Here is a 24,422-nt window from a genome sequence, read left to right as displayed (position 1 = left end):
TTAATCACACAAATTCAGGTTCAAATCCCAACCACCATTTACTAACTGAATGACTTTGGAGAGTTTTAAGTATCTCTAGATCTCGTGTCCTCTTGGCAAAACGGAGGTAATAATCACCAAAGTATTAGGTGGCTATGAGGATTATTTTATCAATGAATTTGTGACAGATGGAAAAAATCTAGAACAGAGTATGTGTTCAATAGATATTCGTTCTCTTACTTTTCTCCTTATTTTGAACATTAGGTAATCTTTCCTTTTCTCAGAAGGCAGCTAAAAAACTTAAAATTCATCATGATGAAGATCAATCGCTATTATAAATTAGATGTGCAGAAATACTAAAGAATTCAGAATAACAACATCATGTAACAGAAAATCCACTGTACACACTATAACATTCTGGGAACTATGCTAAACAGGCATTACCTGAATAAGGTTTCTTTTAAAGAGCAGAATTGACTGGTTTGCAAGTACACTATCAAATCATCAGTCCAGAGGCGTTGGACTCTGCTTATGTTATTCTATCACTGGTACATGAACAAAAGCCTTCCCACACGCTTTACAAGAAAATGAGAAAACTTTTTAAACTGAATAATAATGAAAATATGAAATATCAAAATTTGTGGGACGGAGTGAAGTCACAAAGGAAAAAGTAAAACTGTCTCTATTCACAAATGATCTCTTTGTTTATGTAGAAAATTCTAAGAAATCTAGTAGTAGGCAACTCCTGGTAAGTCAGTTTAGAAAGGTAATGAAATATAAGGTCAAGTACAAAAATCAATTGTACTGCACACCAGTTGCAAATAATTAAAAAATGAGAGAGGTGAGAGAACAAGAGAGAGACACCCAATTAAAAGAAATAGTCAAAAGATTTCACAAAGCAAGATATATGAATGAACAATAAGCACAGGAAAAAGCGTTTGACATCATTAGTCATCAGTGAAGTATAATTACAACCACAATGAGATACCTCCACACATCCCTAGAATCATTCATGTTAATAAGTCTTAAAACATCAAATGTTGCAAGGATGTGAAGCAGCTAGACTTGTCTGTCAGATACCGCTGGGAGGAGTGTGAAGTGGTACAACTACTTTGGAAAAATGCTGGCAGTTTCTTATGTAATTACACATATTCTATGAAAAATACATATATCCAAGAGAAATAAAAATATATCTCCACCGAAAGACTTCTACAAGATTGTTCACAGCAGCCTTATTCATAATGGCCAAAACTGCAAACAACCATTAACAGTTAAATGTATAGACAAATTATGGCATATTCATACAACAGAATACTGCTGTCATGGGTTGAATTGGGTCCCCAAAAAGATACACTGAAGTTCTAACCACCAATACAGGTGAATGTAACCTTATTTGGAAACAGGGCCTTGGCAGGTATAATTAGGATTTAAGTTGAGGTGAGGTCATACTGGAGTAGAGAGGGCCCTTGATCCGATATAGCTAGTGTCCTTATAAGAAGAGGAGGTGACTCCTAGAGAAATGGAAATAAAAACAAGAGTAAACAAATGGGACCTAATGAAACTTAAAAGCTTTTGCACAGCGAAGGAAACCATAAAGAAGACCAAAAGACAACCCTCAGAATGGGAGAAAATATTTGCAAATGAAGCAACTGACAAAGGATTGATCTCCAAAATTTATAAGCAGCTCATGCAGCTTAATAACAAAAAAACAAACAACCCAATCCAAAAATGGGCAGAAGACCTAAATAGACATTTCTCCAAAGAAGATATACAGAGTGCCAACAAACACATGAAAGAATGCTCAACATCACTAATCATGAGAGAAATGCAAATCAAAACTACAATGAGATATCATCTCACACCAGTCAGAATGGCCATCATCAAAAAATCTAGAAACAATAAATGCTGGAGAGGGTGTGGAGAAAAGGGAACCCTCTTACACTGTTGGTGGGAATGTAAATTGATACAGCCACTGTGGAGAACAGTATGGAGGTTCCTTAAAAAGCTACAAATAGAACTACCATATGACCCAGCAATCCCACTACTGGGCATATACCCTGAGAAAACCATAATTCAAAAAGAGTCATGTACCAAAATGTTCATTGCAGCTCTATTTACAATAGCCCGGAGATGGAAACAACCTAAGTGTCCATCATCGGATGAATGGATAAAGAAGATGTGGCACATATATACAATGGAATATTACTCAGCCATAAAAAGAGACGAAATTGAGCTATTTGTAATGAGGTGGATAGACCTAGAGTCTGTCATACAGAGTGAAGTAAGTCAGAAAGAGAGAGACAAATACCGTATGCTAACACATATATATGGAATTTAAGAAAAAAAATGTCATGAAAAACCTAGGGGTGAAACAGGAATAAAGACACAGACTTACTAGAGAATGGACTTGAGGTTATGGGGAGGGGGAAGGGTAAACGGTGACAAAGCGATAAAGAGGCATGGACATATATACACTACCAAACGTAAGGTAAATAGCTAGTGGGAAGCAGCCGCATAGCACAGGGAGATCAGCTCAGTGCTTTGTGACCGCCTGGAGGGGTGGGATAGGGAGGGTGGGAGGGAGGGAGACGCAAGCGGGAAGAGATATGGGAATATATGTATGTATATAACTGATTCATTTTGTTGTGAAGCTGAAGCTAACATACCATTGTAAAGCAATTATACTCCAATAAAGATGTTAAAAAAAAATTTCTTTAGCCATACTTAAAAGATAAAAAAAAAAAAATTCAATAAAGACTTTAAAAATGGTCCACATCAAAATTAAAAAAAATTAAAAAAAAAAAAAAAAAAAAGAAGAGGAGGTGAGACACAGACAACAACACAGGGAGTAGGCTACGTGACTACAGAGGTAGAGAATGGCAAGTGTTGTCTACAAGCCAAGGAACAGCTAGGATTGCTGGCAACACCAGAAGCTAAGAGAAAGACATGGAACAGATTCTTCCCTACCATCTTCAGAGAGAGGAGGGCCCTGCTGACCCCTTGATTTTGGACTTCTAGTCTCCAGAACCACAAGAGAACAGATTTCTGTTGTTTTAAGCCACCTAGTTCTGTGGTACTTTGTTACAGCACCGCTAGGAAACTAATACAAACTATCCCATAATAAAAAGCAATGAAATAGTAATACACCAAATGAATCTCAAAAATATTATGTTCAGTGAAAGAAGCCAAACCCAAAACTATATGCTGCAAAAACATCAGAACCTTGGTTGTCTCTGGCTAGGGACAGCAAGTCACGGGGATGATGAGATTGGGAAAAACCATGAGGAAATTCTGAGTTGACTGAAATGTTATGTCGATTTGTGTGAGGTTACAGGGTTAGTATTTGTCAAACGTCACTGAATTGCACACTTAAGATCTAGGCATATGCTTCAAGGAAAATAATATCAGTCAAATAAATTTTGAACTCCAGTTAGTAGGTATGCTTTTTGTAGAAGTTTATGTTAGCACGCCTGAGAATGTTTTCTGTATACTCTAGGCTTGAGCAAATGAAAAAGTACATTGAGGAACAGGTTTGTCATTATTGGAGAAGGGGGTTATAAATACAGAAAAATGGAAGACAACAAACTTTGTGGTGTTGGATTGGAATTGGAGGTTATCAGTACGAACTTATGATTTTTAATATAGATAGCTAGCTAGCTAGTAAGGAAAAAGAAGTGGAGAATAAGAGGTATTTTCCTTTATGTGTCTTTCTGGATCTGAAAAGGCAAAATGTAAGTATGTAAGGAAAAGGAATAAAAATATCCTTCTCTGATGGAGGACAGTTCCCTTGAATGGATTTTCATTAAATCTGTGGTGGGACTTTTTATTTCTAATGCTAAGTGAAAATATACTAATTGTGGTACATCTGAACTATTGTTTTTCAGATCTAAGAAGGATAGGCTTGTAGAAAGGGAATAAAGAAAAAAAAGTTTTTTAAAGTTTCAGTTTATCTTGATAGTTGTCTTGAGGTTAATCACTGGCTAATGAAAACATTCTTAGATACTTGCTAAACTACCTTCAGTCTTTCTTATGCATTTACTTGTCCATAGGTAGTACCTGGAGAAGATAACCTATGCTTTTAATCTCAGGTGAGTAATTTTGTACTTTTTGACAATTACGGACAATTATACGTTTTGGGTCCTCAACCTTCTTGTCTAATTTCACTGGAAACTAGTATAATTGACATATCTGACACGGCTCTTATTTGGTGAAGTACTAGATTATCCGTTCTCTAAATACATTAATGCTAGTACATGCTTCATAGCTAAATATTTTTAATCCAGAGTTATGTTGGTAAATTTTTTTTCTGTCTGTCTCTCTCTTTTGGTAATTAATGGTCAAGTATACAAATATAAAAGCCATCAAAATGAGAATACTCAATCTGCTAGATGATTATGAATCAAGTCAACAGACGGGTACAGCATCCCTAAGTGGTGATACGTAAAGGATCAATTTGCATTGTGTTGACAGCCCTCCTTCAGGTCATGTCACCTTACACAGAAGCCACCCTGAGCCAGACCAGCAGATATAAATTGGTGGGAGCAGGCAGCTGATCTGCCAAATTCTACTGGTTCACTTGTTAAACTACTAGTGGAATGATTTCTACCTGCCAACAGAATAAGAGAGCATACAAAGAAAGACAGCACAGGGGAAGACCAATCTAGCACCTCACCATCCAGGGGCTTGGCCTCAGCTGGCGTCTGCTCTTCCTGAACTCCCAGGCTGTTCTCTTTGATACTTTCTATTTCCCGCCAGAAATCCTCCATGGAGGCGCTGTCTATGGAGGCTTGAGAGTTGGAGCGGCTGAATGCCGGGGATTGTAAGGATTCATTGGAGAGCATCCTGCTAATTCTTCGGCAGCGAGAAATGGATTTTCTGAGAAAAGAATAGTATCTGTTAACGAAAATCAGTGTCTCATGTTACAAATCACAAAATTAAATTTAGGTGTGATATCAATGGAGAGATGGAGTTAGTGTGAAAGAGAGGGGTTTGAGGGAATAACCTCCAGTCTGCGGTGGCCCTGTCCTTTTCATTCTCTATAATTCATAATGACTTTGTGGCCATGCGGAAATTACCACAAAAATACTTTTTATACCTTTCACACACTCATAAAGTGGGAAGCTGTTCATGTTAGTCAAAACATATATAGTAAAAGTTAGCCCCTGTAAAGTATCTAAGGTGATGTCAGAGAAGAGTGAAAAAAGCTGGCTGCTCACATCCAGTGGGGTGGGTACTATTAAGCAAACAAAATAAGCATTGGCGAGGATGCAGAGAAACTGGAACCCTTGTTCATTGTTGGTGGAAATGTAAAATGGTACAGCCTCTGTGGAAAACAGCATGGCAATCCCTCAAAAACTCTAACAGAACTACTGTGATATCCAGCAATTCCACTGACTCTACATACAAAAGAACTGAAAGCAGAGTCTTGAAGAGGTACATGTACATCCATGTTCATAACAGTGATTCACGATAGCCACAAGGCAGAAGCAACTTAAACATCCACTGACAGACCAATGGATAAGCAAAATGTGGTCTATTCATACAACGAAATATTATTGAGCCTTAAAAAGAAAGGAAATTCTGACACATGCTACAACATGGATGAGCCTTGAGGACATCAGGCTAAGTGAAATAAGCCAGTCACAGAAAAACAAATGCTGTATGATTCCACTTATGTGAGGGACCTAAAGGAGTCAAACGCCTAGAGACAGAAAGTAGAATGGTGGTTGTAAGGGTCTGCGGGGAAGGAGGCATGGCAAGTTATTGTTTAACAGGTAGAGAGTTTCAGTTTTACAAGATGAACGAGTTCTGGAGCTGGAAGGTGGAGTCGGTTGCACAACAGTGTGAATGTGCTTCATGCCACTGAGCTGTAGGCTTAAAGGGGTTAATATGGTCAATTTTATGTCGCACATTGCACCAGAATTTAAAAACAAATATTTTTAAATTTAAAGATACATTTTTTAAAAGTTGGCTGTTGAGAAAATGAGCTAATGAGAGGAAATAATCCATGACATTAAATGGAAAAACTCTGTATTAGGATGGGGAAGTGGGGCACTGACTCAGTTCAGGGAGAACCAGATCACCACCAAGGGAAAGGCCCAAATGCTTAGGGGGGCAGCGAAGCTCCAGGTATCGCCACCCAGCAGGACCACTGCTAGCCTAGCAGACAACGGCTGAACAAGGCACAGAGCAGCTCCATGGGGTGCTTTCCTCGTGGGATTGCTGCGAGGACTAAGTGAGTTAGCACACGTAAAGCATTTAGGACATAAAACATCCAACAGATGTTAGTCTAAAAAACAAGAGACACAGTAGGGGAGACAGATGCCAAAATGCTGGAATTCTGAGATTGTTTGGAGATTTACATAAAAATAAAATATTTTATGTGAGGTGGTGGATGCATTAACTAACCTTATTGTGGTAATCATTTAGCAATATATACATATATCAAATATTCAGGTCGTACTCCTGAAATTTACCCCATGTTATATGTCAATTCTATCTCAATAAAGCTGGAAAAGTTTTTAAATGTTTGACTCTATGATATATGATTGACAAATATTACACTTCTTAGGAACAGAATGTTTGATTACATATAACACTTCAGTCCTCAACCAGGAAGAATGACTGAATTAGTCTATGCAGTATGATCTTCTGTTCTTATTCTTACATGATTTTTTTTCTTTTTAATTTTCCAGTTGGAGTGTATATGCAACTCCTGTCAAAGAACTCCTCCACACTTGCTTTCTTCTCCTTGGGTCCAGGTGGAATTGAACCAAAAAGTTGAGACTACTTAACCAATGTGTGGTCAGAGCTGTTTTATCCAAAACAAGAAACCCAGATAGAAAGAGCAAGGACATAGTAATGTCCAACCGTGGCATTCTGACTCGCTTAGGACAATTCAATTTTGACATTCAGAGCAGCAGTGGATTACTACCAAACTTAGCCGTGTCCTAGAGCATATGTAAAGCACACTGATATGTATAACAGTACAAAAAGAAAGGGGAATAAGAAAAAAGTTCCATGTGCTCATATGGTCTATACCTCTAGGAATCCTAGATTTCTCAATCACCTTTAGTATAAATTTCTAGAATTTGATCACTGATCCTGAGACTGTACCAGACTGTAAGTAGTTCTAGTTTTGCAGTGAGTTAGCCAACTTATTTTTAAAACTCAGAGCATTTCAGGAAAATATTAGATATCCACTTTTATTTTTTTTATTCTTTGCTGATAAAAATAATTTTATGACGCTTTGATAATTGGGTGATGAGAGTTCTTCACTGAATTCTTTACAGTTTGATAAGACAGACACATTCTAGTGGTTGAAATACATAGGAAATCAACACAGGTCATGAAGGCAGTTACTGCTCCCTTTACTATTTTTAGGCTCTTCAGCCTTTTCTCTTTTGAAAACCACTAATGAATTCATAGAATTATAGTATATAAACATCTACTTCTGTGAAACTGTAATCAATTACCACTGCTCACACAGCCTACTGCCCTCCGTGTACCATATTCAGGAAAAAGTATATAGATGCCCAAAACTTTCTCTAGTTCCAGTTTGGGGTTTTTTTTTTAGGTTTATTCTTTGAAAATGAATGTAACTTATAAAAAATTAACAGTCTTAACAGAAGACATGGACTAAGTTTTTAAAAATTATAAGGCGGTATATTATAAGCATAAAAGTTTAAGTAATACACGATTTATAAAGCAGAAGCTGAAGGTTTCTTCCTATCTGTATCATATCATATTGTTCGATAAGCTGCTTTGCTTTCCCCACTCAAAAACATGTCATAGGGCTTCCCTGGTAGCACACTGGTTGAGAGTCCGCCTAACGATGCAGGGGACACGGGTTCGTGCCCCAGTCCGGGAAGATCCCACATGCCGCGGAGCGGCTGGGCCCGTGAGCCATGGCCGCTGAGCTTGTGCGTCCGGAGCCTGTGCTCTGCTCTGCAACGGGAGAGGCCACAACAGTGAGAGGCCCGCATACCGCAAAAAACAAAAACAAAAACAAAAACATGTCATAGGTATCTCTTCCATGCCAATACAGAGATAACACCTCAATGGCTGCATGGAAAAGCACCATTTCTCTTAGAAATTAAGAAAACATGCAGATATACCTAAGCACTGAAAATGTTTGAAAAAGTGAGAAATCTGGGAAATATTAAGTGAATCTTAGAAGATGAGGGGCATATATATTTAGGGCTAATAATGATCCTTTTAGTTACAGCACGGTTTCTTACTCATGCAAAGGGAATACTGGTAGAATCTCAGAGAAGAGATCTTCATAAACTTCTGCTGGGAACGGGAGGATTGGAGGTGAAATACAGGTCATGAACATCTGCGTAACACACTGGTTTCATCTGAGACAATCCACCCAAAGAATCCTTTAATTGCAATGGTCAACTATTTTTTTTGGCAAGTAAGTCAAACAGCATTTTTGGGATAAGCGCATTTGGAAGAGTTCTCACTTCTTTAGTTAGGGATCCAAATATTTCCCCCTTCACCCCAGGGTAGAGTAGGGACCGTGACCTTCCAGTCTTAAAGTATTACATAATTGTGATGCTTGGGCTCATCCAGCACTTTGATGAGCCTCACAGCTTCAAACCTCACCATATTAGGATAAACAGAGCTTCAGCTTCATCAGCTGTTTGTTATTTTTTATTCCAAAACAATACCAGGAAAACACTACATGAAAAACAGAATGCAACTGTTACACAGCATTATATAGCAACTTTTGTTGGGAAAACACCATTAGGTTTGTGGGGTTTTTTTAGCCACGCCATGCGGCATGCAGGATCTTAGTTCCCGAGACCAGGGATTGAACCCGGGTCCCCTGCAGTGGAGGCACGGAGTCTTAACCACTGGACCTCCAGGGAAGTTCCAAAACACCATTAGGTTTAAAATTAGATTTAAGTGGATGATAATTACCATAAATTCAAAGTGGCATTAATAAAAAAAATTTTTTAAAAGATTTTACTATTCCATTTTCCCCTCCATAATGTTTTTAGAAATACCTTATATTTTAATGATTACTGGAGATGCTACAACTTCAGAACAATGCAAATAACGTATAAGAGTTTAATGCTCCCTCCACCCCTTATTATATTACTATTGTCATACATGTTGCTTCTTCACATGTTTACACCCCACAATGGTTATTATTTTTGTTTCTTTTAAAAAGTCAATAATCTTTTTAAAAATTAAATAAGTAGTCTTTTATGTTTATCCTTTCTGGTGCTCTTCATCCTTCCTGCATGTCCATGTATCCATAACAGATCATTCTAATCGGTTTTGAGAACCTCCTTTGGTATTTCCTCTCTTTTTCTTTAGCATTTCTTGTACTATGGATGTGCTGGCAACAAATCCCCTCATATTTCTTTCTGAATATGTCTTTAATTCACCTTCATCTTTGATGAATATATTTCCTGGGCATAGGACTCTAGGCTGGCAGATTTATTGTTGTTTTTATAATCCTTTTAAAGACAGCATTCCATTGTCTTTTGTATTCTTGATTCTGATGAAAACTCAATTATAACTCTTACTGACATGCTTCTAAATATAATGTTCTTCCTCTCTAACTGCTTTTAATAGATTTTTTCCCCTTATCTTTTGATTTTAGAAGCTTAATTATAAAATGCCTAGATTGTTTTATTTGTATTTATTCTACTTAAGGTTTACTGAGCTTCTTGAATCTGTAGGTAGATGTATTTCATCACCTTTAGGGTAGTCATCCATTTTCTCTTCAAGTATTTCTTCTGTCCAACTCTCTCTCTCCTCTTCTTCTGGAACTCCAATAACACAACCAATATTGTCCCAAATGTCCTTCACGATATTTTTGTTTCCCCTCCAACCCTCACCCCTTGTACTTCAGTTTAGGGAATTTCTACTACCCTGTCTTCAGGTTCACTTTTCTTTTCTTCTATGTGCCCAGTGCTAGTTAAGACCATCCAATGAATGCTTCAATTCTGATACCATGTTTTTTCAAATCAAGAATGTCCTATTAGTTCTTTCTAAAGATTCTATCTCTCTGTTGACATTACTCATCTTTTATCCCTTTTCTCTGTCTTTTTAACATACTTATTATTGTTATTTAAAAGTTCTTGTCTCAGTGCCAACATCTGTGCTGTCAGTGCATCTGCTAATATTGATTAAAAAAAACAGCCAATTGTCTATGGATCATATTTGCCTTTTCTTTTACAAATCTCACAATTTTTTGTTGACTTTGTTTTTAAAAGAACTCTAGAAAACTGGAGTAAATAGTAATTTCCCCAAGAAGGGTAAGCTTTCTGTCTGGTAGTTGAAATGAGGTACAGATCACTTCAACCCATTTAAGGAGCTGAGGTGGGTCTGGGCTGAGTTGCAACTTTGATCAGTTTTAGGTTACCTCTGATTCCAAATGTTTTGAGGGGGTTGATCTGTCCTGTGTGTATTATAGGTCCCTCCCTCAACAGGGCTTTCGGATAAACACCACAGGACTACAGAAATTGCTCTCTACTTTAGAGCCTAGCCGCGAGCCTCCTGTGTTGTTGGGCTCTCAGCAAAATCCCAAGGGGTAGAGTTGTCAGACTTGGAGAACTAGCTCTGCATTTGGGGCTTCGACAGATTCCAACCTTTTGTGCCAGTGCAGGCAGCCCCATGGGTGTCTCCTCTCCCCATACAGTCCTTCTGCCAAGGGAGGTGTGATCTTCTGCCCAGCAGTACACAGACTCAGGGAGAGACACACACTGAAGTGACTGCTGGGCTCTGGCCACCTAGAAAGAGCTCTTCCCTCCCTGGAACTGAGTTCCTTTAGACTTCTTTGTGTCCACAGCTCTCCATTATAAACAGCTTTAAAACATATGATTTTACATGCATCGTCTCTTCTCTAGTTGCAACAGTGAGAAAGATAATCGGCTGCAACCTAGTCTGTGTTCTAACTGGAAATGGAACTCCCACAGAACACTGTATACACATCAGATATTTTTAAAATGCTGCATCTACTAATGAACTGCTTGCTCTGTCTAACCACAAGTTCAATTGTTCTGAGTATATTCCACAGAATATTTCAAAAAAACATACTTCTTGCTATGAAATATTCTGTGGCCTTTATTATTTCTTATTTTATAAAGAATTTCACATGAAACAGTTTACTATCATACACATTCCATCATTTGATTCTTACCTTAACCTCCTGAAGTAGTCAAAGCAAGTATTATACATCTCAGTATACAGTAAGGGAAACAGTTACAGAGAGTAAAGTGAAGACACATTAACTTCCCACCACAATTACAATAAAATGCATATTCTTTTCTATGACCTCATAGCCCAGCATGTTCTGTCCTCAAACGTCTTATCCAGTCTCACCTTATATCACTCTCCCCTAACACTAGCACCAGGCCTGCTAATCTTTTCTCAGTTTATCTAAAAAGTCAAGCTCTTCCTTCCCTTTCTCTTACCGTTTTTTTCTGCCTGGAACATTCTGTCTATTTCCATGGCAAGATGCTTCTCATCATTCAGCTCCTAATGTAAATGTCGCCTCCTCAGGGGATCTTTTCCCTGCCACCCTAACATAGCATTCCTCCAATTACCCACCATCTCAGCTTTCTGCATTTCCTTCTTCTCACTCATCAACAACATAACTTTATCTATTCACCTACTTCATTTTGGGGAACTATTTTCCCCACTAGAATATAGAGGAACCGTGTCTGTCTTATTTACACAGTATCTGGCCAATAGCAGGAACTCAGAAATATTTGCTGAAAGAATGACTAGGGACAGTGAAGCCAGGATATGAATTCACACGTTTTCAATTCTTTCCAAATGCTTTCCCTACAGTAATTCTTCTTAATTTCAAATGTCTCCTCAGGTATTTGCGTATCTGTGTATAGCTCTACATATTTTTATACCAGGAATATAGTATCGTGATTTAGAGAAAAACTCTGAAGACAGCTGGTCCAGATTTGAATGTGGGCTCTGCCACTTCCTAGATCTACAACCTTGAGAAAGGAATTGAACCCTTGGGCCTCCATTTCCTAATCTGTAAAATGGGAACATTAATCACATACATGCCCTGGGTTATTATGAGGATTAACTGAGTAAATATATGTAAAATGCATGGCACATAGTAATCCCATCTGTTATTACTATAATTTAACTAATTTGTTGGCATGCCTATGGCTAGGTTTAGGGTCAGACTAAAACGGGTGGTAAAATATCACAGCAGCACTAAAATTTACTAGGAATATAATGAGATAAATAAAACTGCATTTATCAGAACTCATCTCTGATCCAACCCCATTCCCAAGCCTTGTTTCTCCAACTCCCTTAGGCCAGAAGTGACCATCTGACACAATTCTGGCCAAGTCACATAAGAAAAACCCCTCTCCATAGTTTCAGTGTAATCTTTTATTTTCCTCATATAGGTACTACCCCTTTCTCTTCCTACCTCTCCCTTACTGGAATGTAGACAAGATGACTGGTGCCTCAGCAGTCATCTTGCAACTATGAGAAAAAAGCCATGAAAATTGTAGTGATCAGCCTTGATATTATGGAGTCTCAGAAATAACATCAGATGCTGCCAATTCTCTGGACTTCCAGAAACGTGAGAAAAATAAACTCCTATTTTTAAAAACTACAGTAATCTCTGTTGCTGTTGTTATTGCTACTTGCAGTCCAAACGATTCCTAAGTGATATACCTAGAAGAAATACTTTAATAAGTCATTTGGGGTGGGGTAAGATGAGACACCATCTCCACCCCACTAAGGAGACTATTCAAGTAAGATTAGACAGTCAGTAACCTGCCTCCTAAAGGAAGGTGGGATCTAATGTAATGATTTTCCATTTTAAAGGTGACCAAATTATTCGCCTAACCCCAGTCTTGGTATGGTCTTGATCAGTACACTATGGAGTTAAACTTCATTCCTGCTAAAGATCTCCCTGCCTGAGTATGCAGGGAATATATTCACATTGCTCTCAAATCAAACATATTCCAAACATTTTAGGAAGAATATATCAAAATCAAAGATTTCCCCTTCTCTTTCTGAAAGAATAAGACTGCATTCCCCACTGTCATTATCACTGAATGAGGCACAGCATGACCATCTAGAGAAATCATCTTGGACCCTGACCGCAGTGAGCCTGTGCAGCAGGGTTCTTGCAAGAGAAACCTCTGGCTCTCTGGGACAGACGCTGGGTACAGTCCCAGTAATGCTGCTGTCTGCACTCTTAGCTTCCTGGGGAGGCCATTCAGCATGAGAAAGAAAGAGGACAAATCCCTTGTTTTCAGGCTCTGGCTTCTCAATATCTTTGGATTCTAACATGCTTATAAACAAGCTCAACTTGGATGTCTTGGAAAAAGCACTTGAAAGGCAATGGTGATAAAAAAAAAGAAGCTATGGTTTCAGATTAATAGACGCAAGAACACAGAGGAGGTTCCCGCTCTTTCTCAGGCTCCCTGACTCGGTCTTTCACTATCATTCTGGCATCCTCTCCTTCGCATCCTGCCAGCCCAGTTTTCTCTTCTGTTCCTGGCCTTCCTCAGCCCTCCTAGGGGAATGAGGAGAAAGCTGATGAAGCTTTTCCTTCAAAAGGTAAACAGGTCTGCCTGAACCTCTCTGTTGGCAGAAAAAGATACAGAAAAATGTGTTTGTAGATTAAGGGGAGGCTTAAAACAGCAAACAAACCTCAGTCACTCAGCAGGGAATATCTGAAATGGTTTTGAAAGCTAGAATTCTTTTTAACCAATTGAGGTTCACAGCAGCAATTAAATCCTTATGCAGCCGTGTATCACCTCTGAGTACAGGCACTGGGCTAGAAATGGGAAAAGTGAGAATGAGGAAATAATAACTTCCAACTATTATACACTGAACTCCAGTATTTACAAAGGAGGGGGCTCAAATGGGGCCACAAGCTCTTCTGTAAGAGAGAATGACAGAACCTCTTCCTGGAGGTGGGAGGAGGACAGCAGGTTTTTCTGTACTTCTACTTCTCCTGCAAAGCAACTCCACATGCTTGACTTTGAAGGAAAGTAACCTGTTATGTTCTGTCTACTGCTCTACCAAGAAAAGCCACTAACTAAAATCAATGCTTGTAACAGTTACCACTTAAGTATAATACATCACTTATATGGATACATGCAAACATACACATGACAAAACCAAAAGAGAATGGTTCTTAAATTTCCCCTACTTTGGCTGAGGGGAGGGAGGAGTAGAGAGTGATTGCTAATGCGTGTGGGGTTTCTTTTTGGAATGATGAACATGTTCTGGAATTAGTGGTGATGGTATCACAACTTGTGAATATACTAAAAACCACTGAACTGTATACACTTTAGAAGGGTGAATTTTATGTTATATAAATTATATCTCAATTTTTTAATTGTATGAGAAAAATATCACCTTTCTTTTTTTTTAATTTAATTTTATTTTTTTTTTGTGGTACGCAGGCCTCTCAGTGCTGTGGCCTCTCCCGTTGTGGAGCACAGGCTCTGGACGCGCAGGCTCAGCGGCCATGGCTCACGGGCCCAGCCGCTCCGCGGCATGTGGGAACTTCCCGGACCGGGGCACGAATGAGTGTCCCCTGCATCGGCAGGCAGACTCTCAACCACTGCTCCACCAGGGAAGCCCCACCTTTCTTTTTTTTAATTTTGATAATTACAAGTGCTTTGAAACTGACAATACAAAACCCTGGGGAGGATGTGGAGCAAGAAGAATTCTCATTCACTGCGGGTGGGAATGCAAAGTGGTGCAGCCACTTTGGAAGACAGCTTGGTGGTTTCTTAAAACTAAGCACACTCTTACTGTAAATCCAGCAATCGCTCTCTCCTCAGTATTTACCCAAAGGAGTTGAAAACTTATGTTTACACAAAAAGCTGCACATGGATATTCATAGGAGTTCTATGTTCATAACTGACAAAATGTGGAAGCCACCAAGATGTCCTTTAGTAAGCAAATGGATAAACAGTGGTATATCCAGATAATGGAATATTATTCAATGCTAAAAAGAAATGAGCTGTCAAGCCATGTAAAGACATGAGAGAATCTTAAATGCATATTACTAAGTGAAAGAAGATAATCTGTGAAGACTACATACATACTGTATGATTCCAGCTACATGACATTCTGGAAAAGGCAAAACTATGAAGACAGTAAAAAGATCAGTGGTTACCAGGGCTTGGGGGCAGCAGGGTAAGTGGGAGGGGGAAAGGAAGGATGAACACGTGGAACATAGAGGATTTTTAGGGCAGTGAAACTTTTCTGTATGATACCACACGTTTGTCCAAACCCCCAGAATGTAAACTATGGACTTTGGGTGATTATGATGTGTCAATATAGGTTTATCAATTGTAACAAATGTACCACTCTGGTAGAGGGGTGTTGTTAATGGAAGAGGCTGTGCATGTGTGGGGCTGGGGGCATATGGGAAATCTCTGGTCCTTCCCCTCAATTTTGCTGTGAACCCAAAACTTCTTTAAAAAGATAAAGTCTTTTTTTTTTTTCAAAGAAAAGTACTTTGGAATTTCAAAGTAAAGGCAAATTTAGGAAAATGCAAAAAGGAATCAAATTTGCAAAAATACCCAGGGGGTTAGAAAGAAAGGAAAGATACTTCTATGAAAAGCTACTGGCTGCTTTGAGCAAAGAATAACAATCACAGATGGGAAATGGTCCTATCTGCTCAAATAATAATCATCTAAACAAGAGACAGGATGAAATGTCTGCTATGCAGGCAAAGGAAATCACCAAGTGTGAATGTTTTATGTTCTGTTTTAAAACTAGTATGCAGTTTATGAGCTTGAAGTATATATTGATTTTGGTGAAGCTCAGTCAATCCCACAAGTGACTCTTGTCACATTATCCTTAAGGATAAGTTAAAATTATGAGTGGAAGACTAGTTTGGTGACACCTAATTATTGCTCAGAGGCTCGTATTTTTATAAAATTAGGAGATGCCCAGGAAAGAATCTATAAAACAGAATACGAGCAAAAAGCAGCTTTCCCTTACTCCTTAATAGAATTCTATCCTTTATCCATTCAGCGACACATGTCACTATAAGAGTCTTGGTGATCTATGTTTTGTGCTTCTGAGATTACTCTTCTCCACGTAATCTGGATAAGTAATTTTTAAAGGATGTCTTTTAATATCAAATGTAAGCTACATATTCCCTCTATTCTTCAGTACCAAATAGCAGTGTGTATATATATATATATATATATTTTTTTTTTTTTTTTTTGCGGTACGTGGGCCTCTCACTGCTGTGGCCTCTCCCGTTGCGGAGCACAGGCTCAGCGGCCATGGCTCATGGGCCCAGCCGCTCTGCGGCATGTGGGATCCTCCTGGACTGGGGCACGAACCCGCATCCCCCGCATCGGCAGGCGGACCCTCAACCACTGCGCCACCAGGGAAGCCCCAGTATATATTTTTATTATGTAGTTTTGAGGAGTCTGCTGTGGCTGGTATTGCTATGTCTGACTTTCAAAGTAATTAAACAGATGAGTCCCCCATTCTGATGTCTACTGAGGGTCTGCCTTTGTTTTCCAGCTACCTGTGTGCCTCTCTGGTGCTGTGATGATTTGCTGGAATGCAACCACTCAACCTCTGTTTCCTTCACATCTCTGGTCTGTATTTATTATCATTACTACCCAGCCATTAATGCTCAGCCACGCAATGTGAAAACGTTCTTCTACTGCATCCTTGTACTGTTTTTCAATTGCCTTTGTCTGTTGCCTCTCTCCAGCTCCAAAAATTCAATAATAGCAGGACAGAAGCACAAATAGGATCTCTGGGAGTCTCAGGTAGTCCCACATGGTCATTCTCATGTGGACTGAACCTTTCATGTGGCCTTAAAGAGCTCTGCGGTCCATCCCGACAAGGCTTTCCCTGAAGTGGGACTGACCTTCTTCCTCACGGGGCACTGGAATCAGCTCAGCTTTAAACTATTTGGTATAGAATCCAAAGTAGAATATAAATCCAATTTATCATATTCTGACAGGAGTTGGCCATTTGGATGAATAATTATCCAAATTGATTTCTCTTCTTTCACAATATACTTTTCCACACTCAGACTCATTCCATGATGGCTTTAATTCCACAGGGTCCATTTGAGCAATAACCATATTGTATTCCATTTGTTTTCACTGTCTAACTTTAAGACAGCTGTTTCCTAACTTCCCTACAAACAGCTTTGAATTGGAGAGCCATAACTAGGATTTCCAATGAAACAGAGGATCCTAGAATTGGAGAGCTAAGAGGGAATCTGAGAAATGCCAAATAAAATACCACGTTTTAAAGATAAGAAAAATGAAGATCAGAGAGGTCAAGCAACTCATCCAAAATCACACAGCTAATTACTGAGAACTAGAACTGCAAACTTGGCCTCCTGATGCCTTATTCCATGCTCTTTCTCCCCTGACCACCAGTCTCCTAATTCATTTATGCTTTATTCTTCACCCACTCACCAAAATAAATAAAGATTCACGTTTTCACATTAGAGATTATCCTCTTTGTCCCCTTAATGTATTTCTTAAAGAGCACATGATTAAAAAATCAAGTGGATAATATTTTTATCGTAAAATATGTTGGAAATTATGTCCCCAGTCAGTTTTCATTAAAGAACAAGAGCACTACATGCAAAAGTGTCCCACAAAATAAAGATTTTTTAAAAAGCAAAGTTCTCTGAAAATCTGAAAGTGAACTAATAAGATCGGCAAGTATAGCAGACCAAATACACCAATTATCTAAGCTGTATATAAAATATAGACAGAAAACACACATTAAAAAAACAACTGCTGGACTTCCCTGGTGGCGCAGTGGTTGAGAGTCCGCCTGCTGATGCAGGGGACGCGGGTTTGTGCCTCGGTCCGGGAAGATCCCACATGCCGCGGAGCGGCTGGGCCCGTGAGCCATGGCCGCTGAGCCTGCGCGTCCGGAGCCTGTGCTCTGCAACAGGAGAGGCCACAGCGGTGAGAGGCCCGCGTACCGCAAAAAAACAAAAAACAAAAACAAAAAAAAAACAACTGCTATATATCCAATATAAAAGTAATATATTAGCACTATTAAACATAAATCACATTTTTAATTTATCCATTTCTTGGTATATTAGAATATATTAAAATTTATTGAAATAGTGTAAATAATTCATTCTATTTTAAAACCATTCAAGGTAGTAGAAGCTAAGACTCCCATTTTACTCAGCTTTCCTTGTGGCATATAGAGACAATTCCCAGGTGTCATAGCCCTAAATTCACATTTTTGTTACTGTTGCTATTGGTAATCATCATCATCACCATCATCCAATTGAAGTCATTTTAAATTAGTACTCTACCTCACCCTCTCCAATTTACTCAAAACACTGTTCATCACCAGATAAATTCCTTGAGCAAATCAAAGAGCCAGCAGTCAGAGCACTTCACACCCTCTAAATGCCATAAAAACAATTTTCGGGACTAGGGTCCTCAAAGTCCTTCTCACAGCATGACAAAAAAATGAGCTGTAAGTTTCACCAAAAGAGAATCAAATAACTAGTTTCACACTGGCTGACACTTCATGTGGTGGGGCTCTGAAGATCTCCCCGCACTGGAGATGAATGGCTTTACTAGTTCAGTATCTGACCTCTGACAGCAAATCCAGAATGGCAGGATCTACAAAGTGAAAATGCTCCAGGAATTGGCATAGAGGTTGCCTTGACTCTGGTTAAACACCTATCAGGGCTGCATAAGTTAAAACTTTGCAAGAACTGGTAAAAATTGACTCCTGAGGAAAGAACCAGGGAGCTATAACCCCAAAAATTTCCAGAGTTCAAACAAAGCCAGGAATGTGTGTATGTACATTGGTGTGTATACTAAAAATTTATCAAGTGAACTTCTGCTTTCAACCATGACAAAGTTTCAGACTTCACACCAGGCAGAGTAGGGATATGATAGAATCCGCAGGACACACAGTAGAAACCTTAGAAGTCTCATGTCGTAATAGTAAAGTTTGCCCTAGCTAGAGGCTACTCTAGAATGCACTCACCACCCCTCTGCAAAATCAACAAATAACTGTCTGCCAAAATAAAACTGTACACTCTTTAAAGAAACACAACAAAATATACCAATATACAACCTAAAATTAACAAGTTCAAGTATCTAAGGAAAATTAAGATATATGAAGAAGGAAGAAAAAGTGACTCATAACCGGAAGAAAATCAGTCAGTAGGAAGACAGAAATAATATAATTAGCAGAAAAAAATGTTAAAACAGCTATAATAAAAATACTCAAAATACTTAAGGACCTAAAATAAAAGATGAACGTAATGCAGAAAGAAGTAGAAAATATAAAAGATGAAATTTCTATACATAAATCATATAATATGTGAAATAAAACATTCACTGTGTGGAATAAATGACAGATTAGACACTGAAAAACATCAGTGTAAAGAGGAACAAAGAAAAGGATATCAGCAAATTTCATGTTAAAAACAATACAATCCAAAAGATAGCAGAGCAGTAGCTTTAAAATACTTGAAGAAAAAACTATCAATCTAGAATTACATACTCAGTGAAAATATCTTCAAAAATTCAAGGGAAACTAAGTTTTTATTTCAGACATAAAGATTCATTAGCAGTAGAACTTTCCTGCAAGAAATGTTAATGAAAATCCTTCAAGCAGAAGGAAAATAATACCAGATGGAAATATGGATCTATGCAAAGGAATAAGGAGCATAAGAAATGGTACCTATAGGGATAAACACAAAACTTTTTAACTTATTACTTAAATCTCCTTAAAGGTTAATTGATTGTTCGAAACAAAAATAACATTTCAGGTTAATAATATTAATATATAATATAATATATAATCAAATGATAATATACATTAATTGAAGGTAGATTATGATAAGTTAAAGATTAAAATATGTAGTTAAAGCAATTGCCAAAATACATGAAGAATTAAGTAAAAAATACTTGATTTACCCAAAAGCCCCCCAAAAAGGAAAAAAAGGATAAAAAACAAAAGCACAAAAAATATATAAGAATAGTAGATTTACACCCAATCATATCACATTAAAGTGTACATGGTTTAAACCTCCCAATTAAATGCAGATTGTCAGATTAGATTAATAAAACACACACACACACACACACACACACACACACACAAAACCCAGTGTTGCCAAGGAGTCCACTTTATATGCAAAGACACAAATAGGTTAAAAGCAAACAGACAGAAAAAACACCATGCTGAAAAAAAAATCAAATGAGAGCTGAGTGGCTATATTAACATCGGAAAATTTGATTACAGAGCAAAAAATACCACTAGAAGTTAATGGAATCATTTTCTAATATCAGAAAAGTCAATCAAGAAGAAGTAAGACTCAAAAATATACAAACAGCTCATGCAGCTCAATATAAAAAAACAAACAACCTAATCAAAACAATGGGGGAAGATGTAAATGACATTTCTCCAAAGAAGACATACAGATGGCTAAAAAGCACATGAAAAGATGCTCAACATCACTAATTATTAGAGAAATATAAATCAAAACTACAATGAGGTATCACCTCACACTGGTCAGAATGGTCATCATCACAAAATCTACAAACAATAAATGCTGAAGAGGGTGTGGAGAAAAGGGAACCCTCCTGCACTGTTGGTGGGAATGTAAATTGGTACAGCCACTATGGAGAACAGTATGGAGGTTCCTTAAAAACTGAAAATAGAGCTACCATGTGATCCAGCAATCCCACTCCCAGGCATATATCCAGAGATAGGAAAAACAGCTAATAGCATATTTAACGATGAAAGACTGAATGCTTTCCCTCTGAGATCAAGAAGATCTGGATGACTGCTCTCACCACTTTTATTCAAGATTGTACTGGAGATTCAACCAGTGCAGAAAGAAGTAGACTATATTTAAATACAGATATAATTGTCTATGTAGAAAATCCTATAGAATACAGAAAAAAAAGCTACTAAAACTAACAAGTAAGTTTAGCAAGGTCACAAGGTAAAAATCAATATCAATACACAAAAAGCAGTTGTATTTCTATGTACTAACAGTGAGCAATTAAAAATCAATATTTTAAAACAATATCTTTTATAATTGCATTAAAAATATGAACTACTTAGGAGAATAAATCTGAGAAACGATGGGCAAGCCCTGTACACTGAAAACTACAAATACTGCTGAGAGAAATTAAAGCCCTAAATAAAGGGAGAGACGTGACTTGTAAATGGATTTGAAAATTAAATACTTTAAGATGTCAATTCTCCCCAAATTGATCTATAGAGTTAATGCAATCTCAATCAAAATTCCAGTCGGATTTCTTTGTAAAAATTGACAAGCTTTCTAAAGTTCATATGGAAATATAGAAAACCTAGAATAGCCAAAACAACTGTGGGAAAAGGAAATCAGAATACTCATGTTACCCAAATTCAAGACTTACAAAGCTACAGTAGGAAGCAATATAGTAGTGCCATCAAATAGATACACAGATCAATGAAACAGAACAGAGTCCAAAAATATACGCACAAACATGTTATCAATTGATTTTCAACAAAGGTGCAAAGGGATTCAGTGGGGAAAGAATAATCTTTTCAATAAGTTGTGCTGGAACAAATAAAGAACCATAATCAAAACAAAAACAGAAACAACTTCCATCTTTACCTCTATTCTATATACAAAAATTGACTTAAAATGGGTCATAGAGCTAAAATGTAAAACCTAAAACCTTTTAAAAACTTCAGAAACCTTTATGTTTCTAGAAGAAAACATAAAGGGAAAATCCTTGTGACTTTGGGTTAGGTGAAGATTTCATAGATAGGTCACAAAAAGAAGATTTGAACACTTTACCAAAGAAGAAAATTGTACACATCACTGAGAGAAAAATGAGATGTTTTACAGACTAAGAATTGAAGTACCACTGTCTCTGATATTATCCCTGATCTTACCAGAGGAAAATTATCTGCCAGCATATGCCACTTACAATCTTGTATTACACTGACTTGAAGATAGGACTCACCTCAACTATTAGATTTTAAACTTGAAATTAGAAATTATATCAGATTGATTTTGACATCTCTCCGTCTATCACAGGTCCTGGCATGATGCCTGCTTCATTGATGCAAGTGTTAAGTGCATAAAGATAGATGAATTGTAGGTATATATAGAAATCCTTTCGTAAGTGACTGTTTTATTGAAGAAACACGTTGCAGAAAATTATTTTATAAGTTTAATAATTTTATAATTTCTTTTTTATGTGTTCTAGAAAATTTTGAATTTCATTAAGGAAAATAAGTACCTATCTTCTTCCTCCTTCCAAATTTAAGGCTTTTCCTTTAAACTCAAGGTTGCATTAAGAAAAAAAAAAAAAAACCAACTTGTTTTTAAAAACCATTATCTGAAGTTAATCACTATTCTCTAATTTCCTTTCTCTCACAGACCTCCAAGTTGTAGAAATCGGTTCCAGGCAGTGCCAGCTCCTAAAAGATAACAAAGCTATGCTATTATGGAAGCAAAGAGGAAACAGAAGACTGGGGAGAGGGAGGGGAAGAAATACCACACAAACTTTCATGGAAATCCAGTGTCCTTAAGTTGCAGGTATTGTCCCAGAGACAACTGCCAGGATGCTTCTGGCCTCAAATGACATTCTGAAGAAAGGCAGATGCCTCAGCTATGAGAGCTTCGGGACAGCAGGGATCTGTGAGTTGACAGCCATCTTTTCTCTCCCAGTCTCACAGAGACAAACTCCAAAAGGCATCAAAGTGATCTAGGTTTTTCCATTTCTAAAGTCTCGCTTCAGGTGGGGCACACTGATGCCAAAGATAAAATAAAGGCCATCTGCCACAGAGCAGGACAGATTTTGAAAGTGTATACAGCTAACCACAGAAAGCCAGCCTCACATAATGCCTGAACAGAAACAAACAGGCGGGGACCAAGTAGGCCCCCCGAGTCTATTTACTTTCAATAAATATTTATCAGACATAGACATACAAACTTGTCCCCCTTCTGGTAAGCTCTGAAGCCTGCCTAGATAAACCTTATTTTATTGCCACCATCAGTTTCCAGAGCTCTGTACCAACCAGCCACCCTGGCTCATGTTTCTCATTTTCCATTTGTTATTTGTTAAATTTAACTTTTAAATTAATTTTGAATGAAACATAAAATCACAGAAGTGTGTGTGTGTGTGTGTGTGTGTGTGTGTGTGTGTATATATGAAAAGGAGAAGCGCAAATTGGCAGTTTTAGACTAACCCGGGATTTTGCTCCTTTAATTCCCCAAAGGTCTGATGGGACTTCGTTAAATAGGTTACTTCGCCAGTCTCATTTATAAGACCTATAGGATGTTATAATTAGGTGTTTTTGAAAAATGACAACAAAGCTGAATTTCATAGAATTCAGAGGGGAAAAAGAGAGAGAGATTAAAAAGAGGGCAGTGAATTGGTTGCTACTGAATTTCTTAGAGCCTGTGTGACCACCTAACTTTTCTGAAGAAAATGACTAACATGTCGGATAGAAAATGTTGTATTCAAATAAGTGGTTATTGATTTAGAATGAAGATGATCTGAGCATCTTTAAAGGCAGGAACAGGAAGCTTTTAGAAAAGGAGAGATTTAGCCATAAAAAAAGAATGAAATAATGTCATTTTCAGCAACATGGATGGATCTAGAGACTATCATACTAAGTGAAGTAAGACAGAGAAAGACAAATATCATATGATATCACTTATATGTGGAATCTAAAATATGATACAAATGAACCTAGAAAACAGACTCACCAACATGGAAAACAAACATGGTTACTGAAGGGGAAAAGGGATGAGGAGGGGATAAATTGGGAGTTTGAGATTAGCAGATACAAACTACTAAATATAAAATAGATAAACATGGTCCTACTGTATAGCACAGGGAACTATATTCAATATCCTGCAATAAACCATAATGGAAAAGAATATGTATATACATATATAACTGAATCACTTTGCTGTACACCAGAAACTAACACATTGTAAACCAACTATACTTCAATTAAAAAAAAAAAAGAAACAAAGAAAGAAAAGGAGAGATTGATCTGTAAGGGAGGGGCCCAAGGGGACTGAGCAAGGCTGCCAAGGAGGCAGGAAGGCAGGGTTCAAGCTTGGCAAAATCCTATTTTTCTCCATCAGGTATAGAGGGAAGGGAGATGAAGAGCTGTAATGGATAAAGTATGTGTGTGTATCTCTATGTGTACCTAGATATGTGCATGGGTGTGTGCACATGCACGTGTTCAGACTGTTTCTATTTATTGAGAACTTCCTTCCAGTTAGTTCTTGCCAGTAGATCCTTGCTGGCTACCACTAGGGCATGCTGCTCTTGGTACCTGGGCTTGAGAGTTAATACTTGGAATCTCACCCTCACATATTCCATACATTTTGTTAAGCACTTCTATCCATCCATTTACCATACTGTCCCCAAACACAGGAAAAGTCTGCAGGCCTTAGATATGACAGTCTG

The 24,422-nt window shown here is 37.8% G+C and overlaps 1 protein-coding gene across 2 annotated transcripts in view; it reads right to left on the bottom strand.

The window, feature by feature from the left end:
* ARHGAP28 (Rho GTPase activating protein 28) overlaps positions 1–24,422 on the bottom strand; it is a 148,622-nt gene that overhangs the window by 63,395 nt on the left and 60,805 nt on the right. For both annotated transcript variants that reach the window (XM_060120913.1, XM_060120914.1), the window contains exon 2: positions 4,652–4,854. In XM_060120913.1, coding sequence (XP_059976896.1) covers positions 4,652–4,854 — 203 coding nt within the window. The remainder of the gene's footprint in view (positions 1–4,651; positions 4,855–24,422) is intronic.

Source organism: Lagenorhynchus albirostris, chromosome 14 (genome assembly GCF_949774975.1).
Source record: "Lagenorhynchus albirostris chromosome 14, mLagAlb1.1, whole genome shotgun sequence".
NCBI lineage: Eukaryota > Metazoa > Chordata > Mammalia > Artiodactyla > Delphinidae > Lagenorhynchus > Lagenorhynchus albirostris.
Note: the sequence above shows the minus strand (reverse complement) of the source record. Positions and strands in the feature narration are given on the sequence as shown.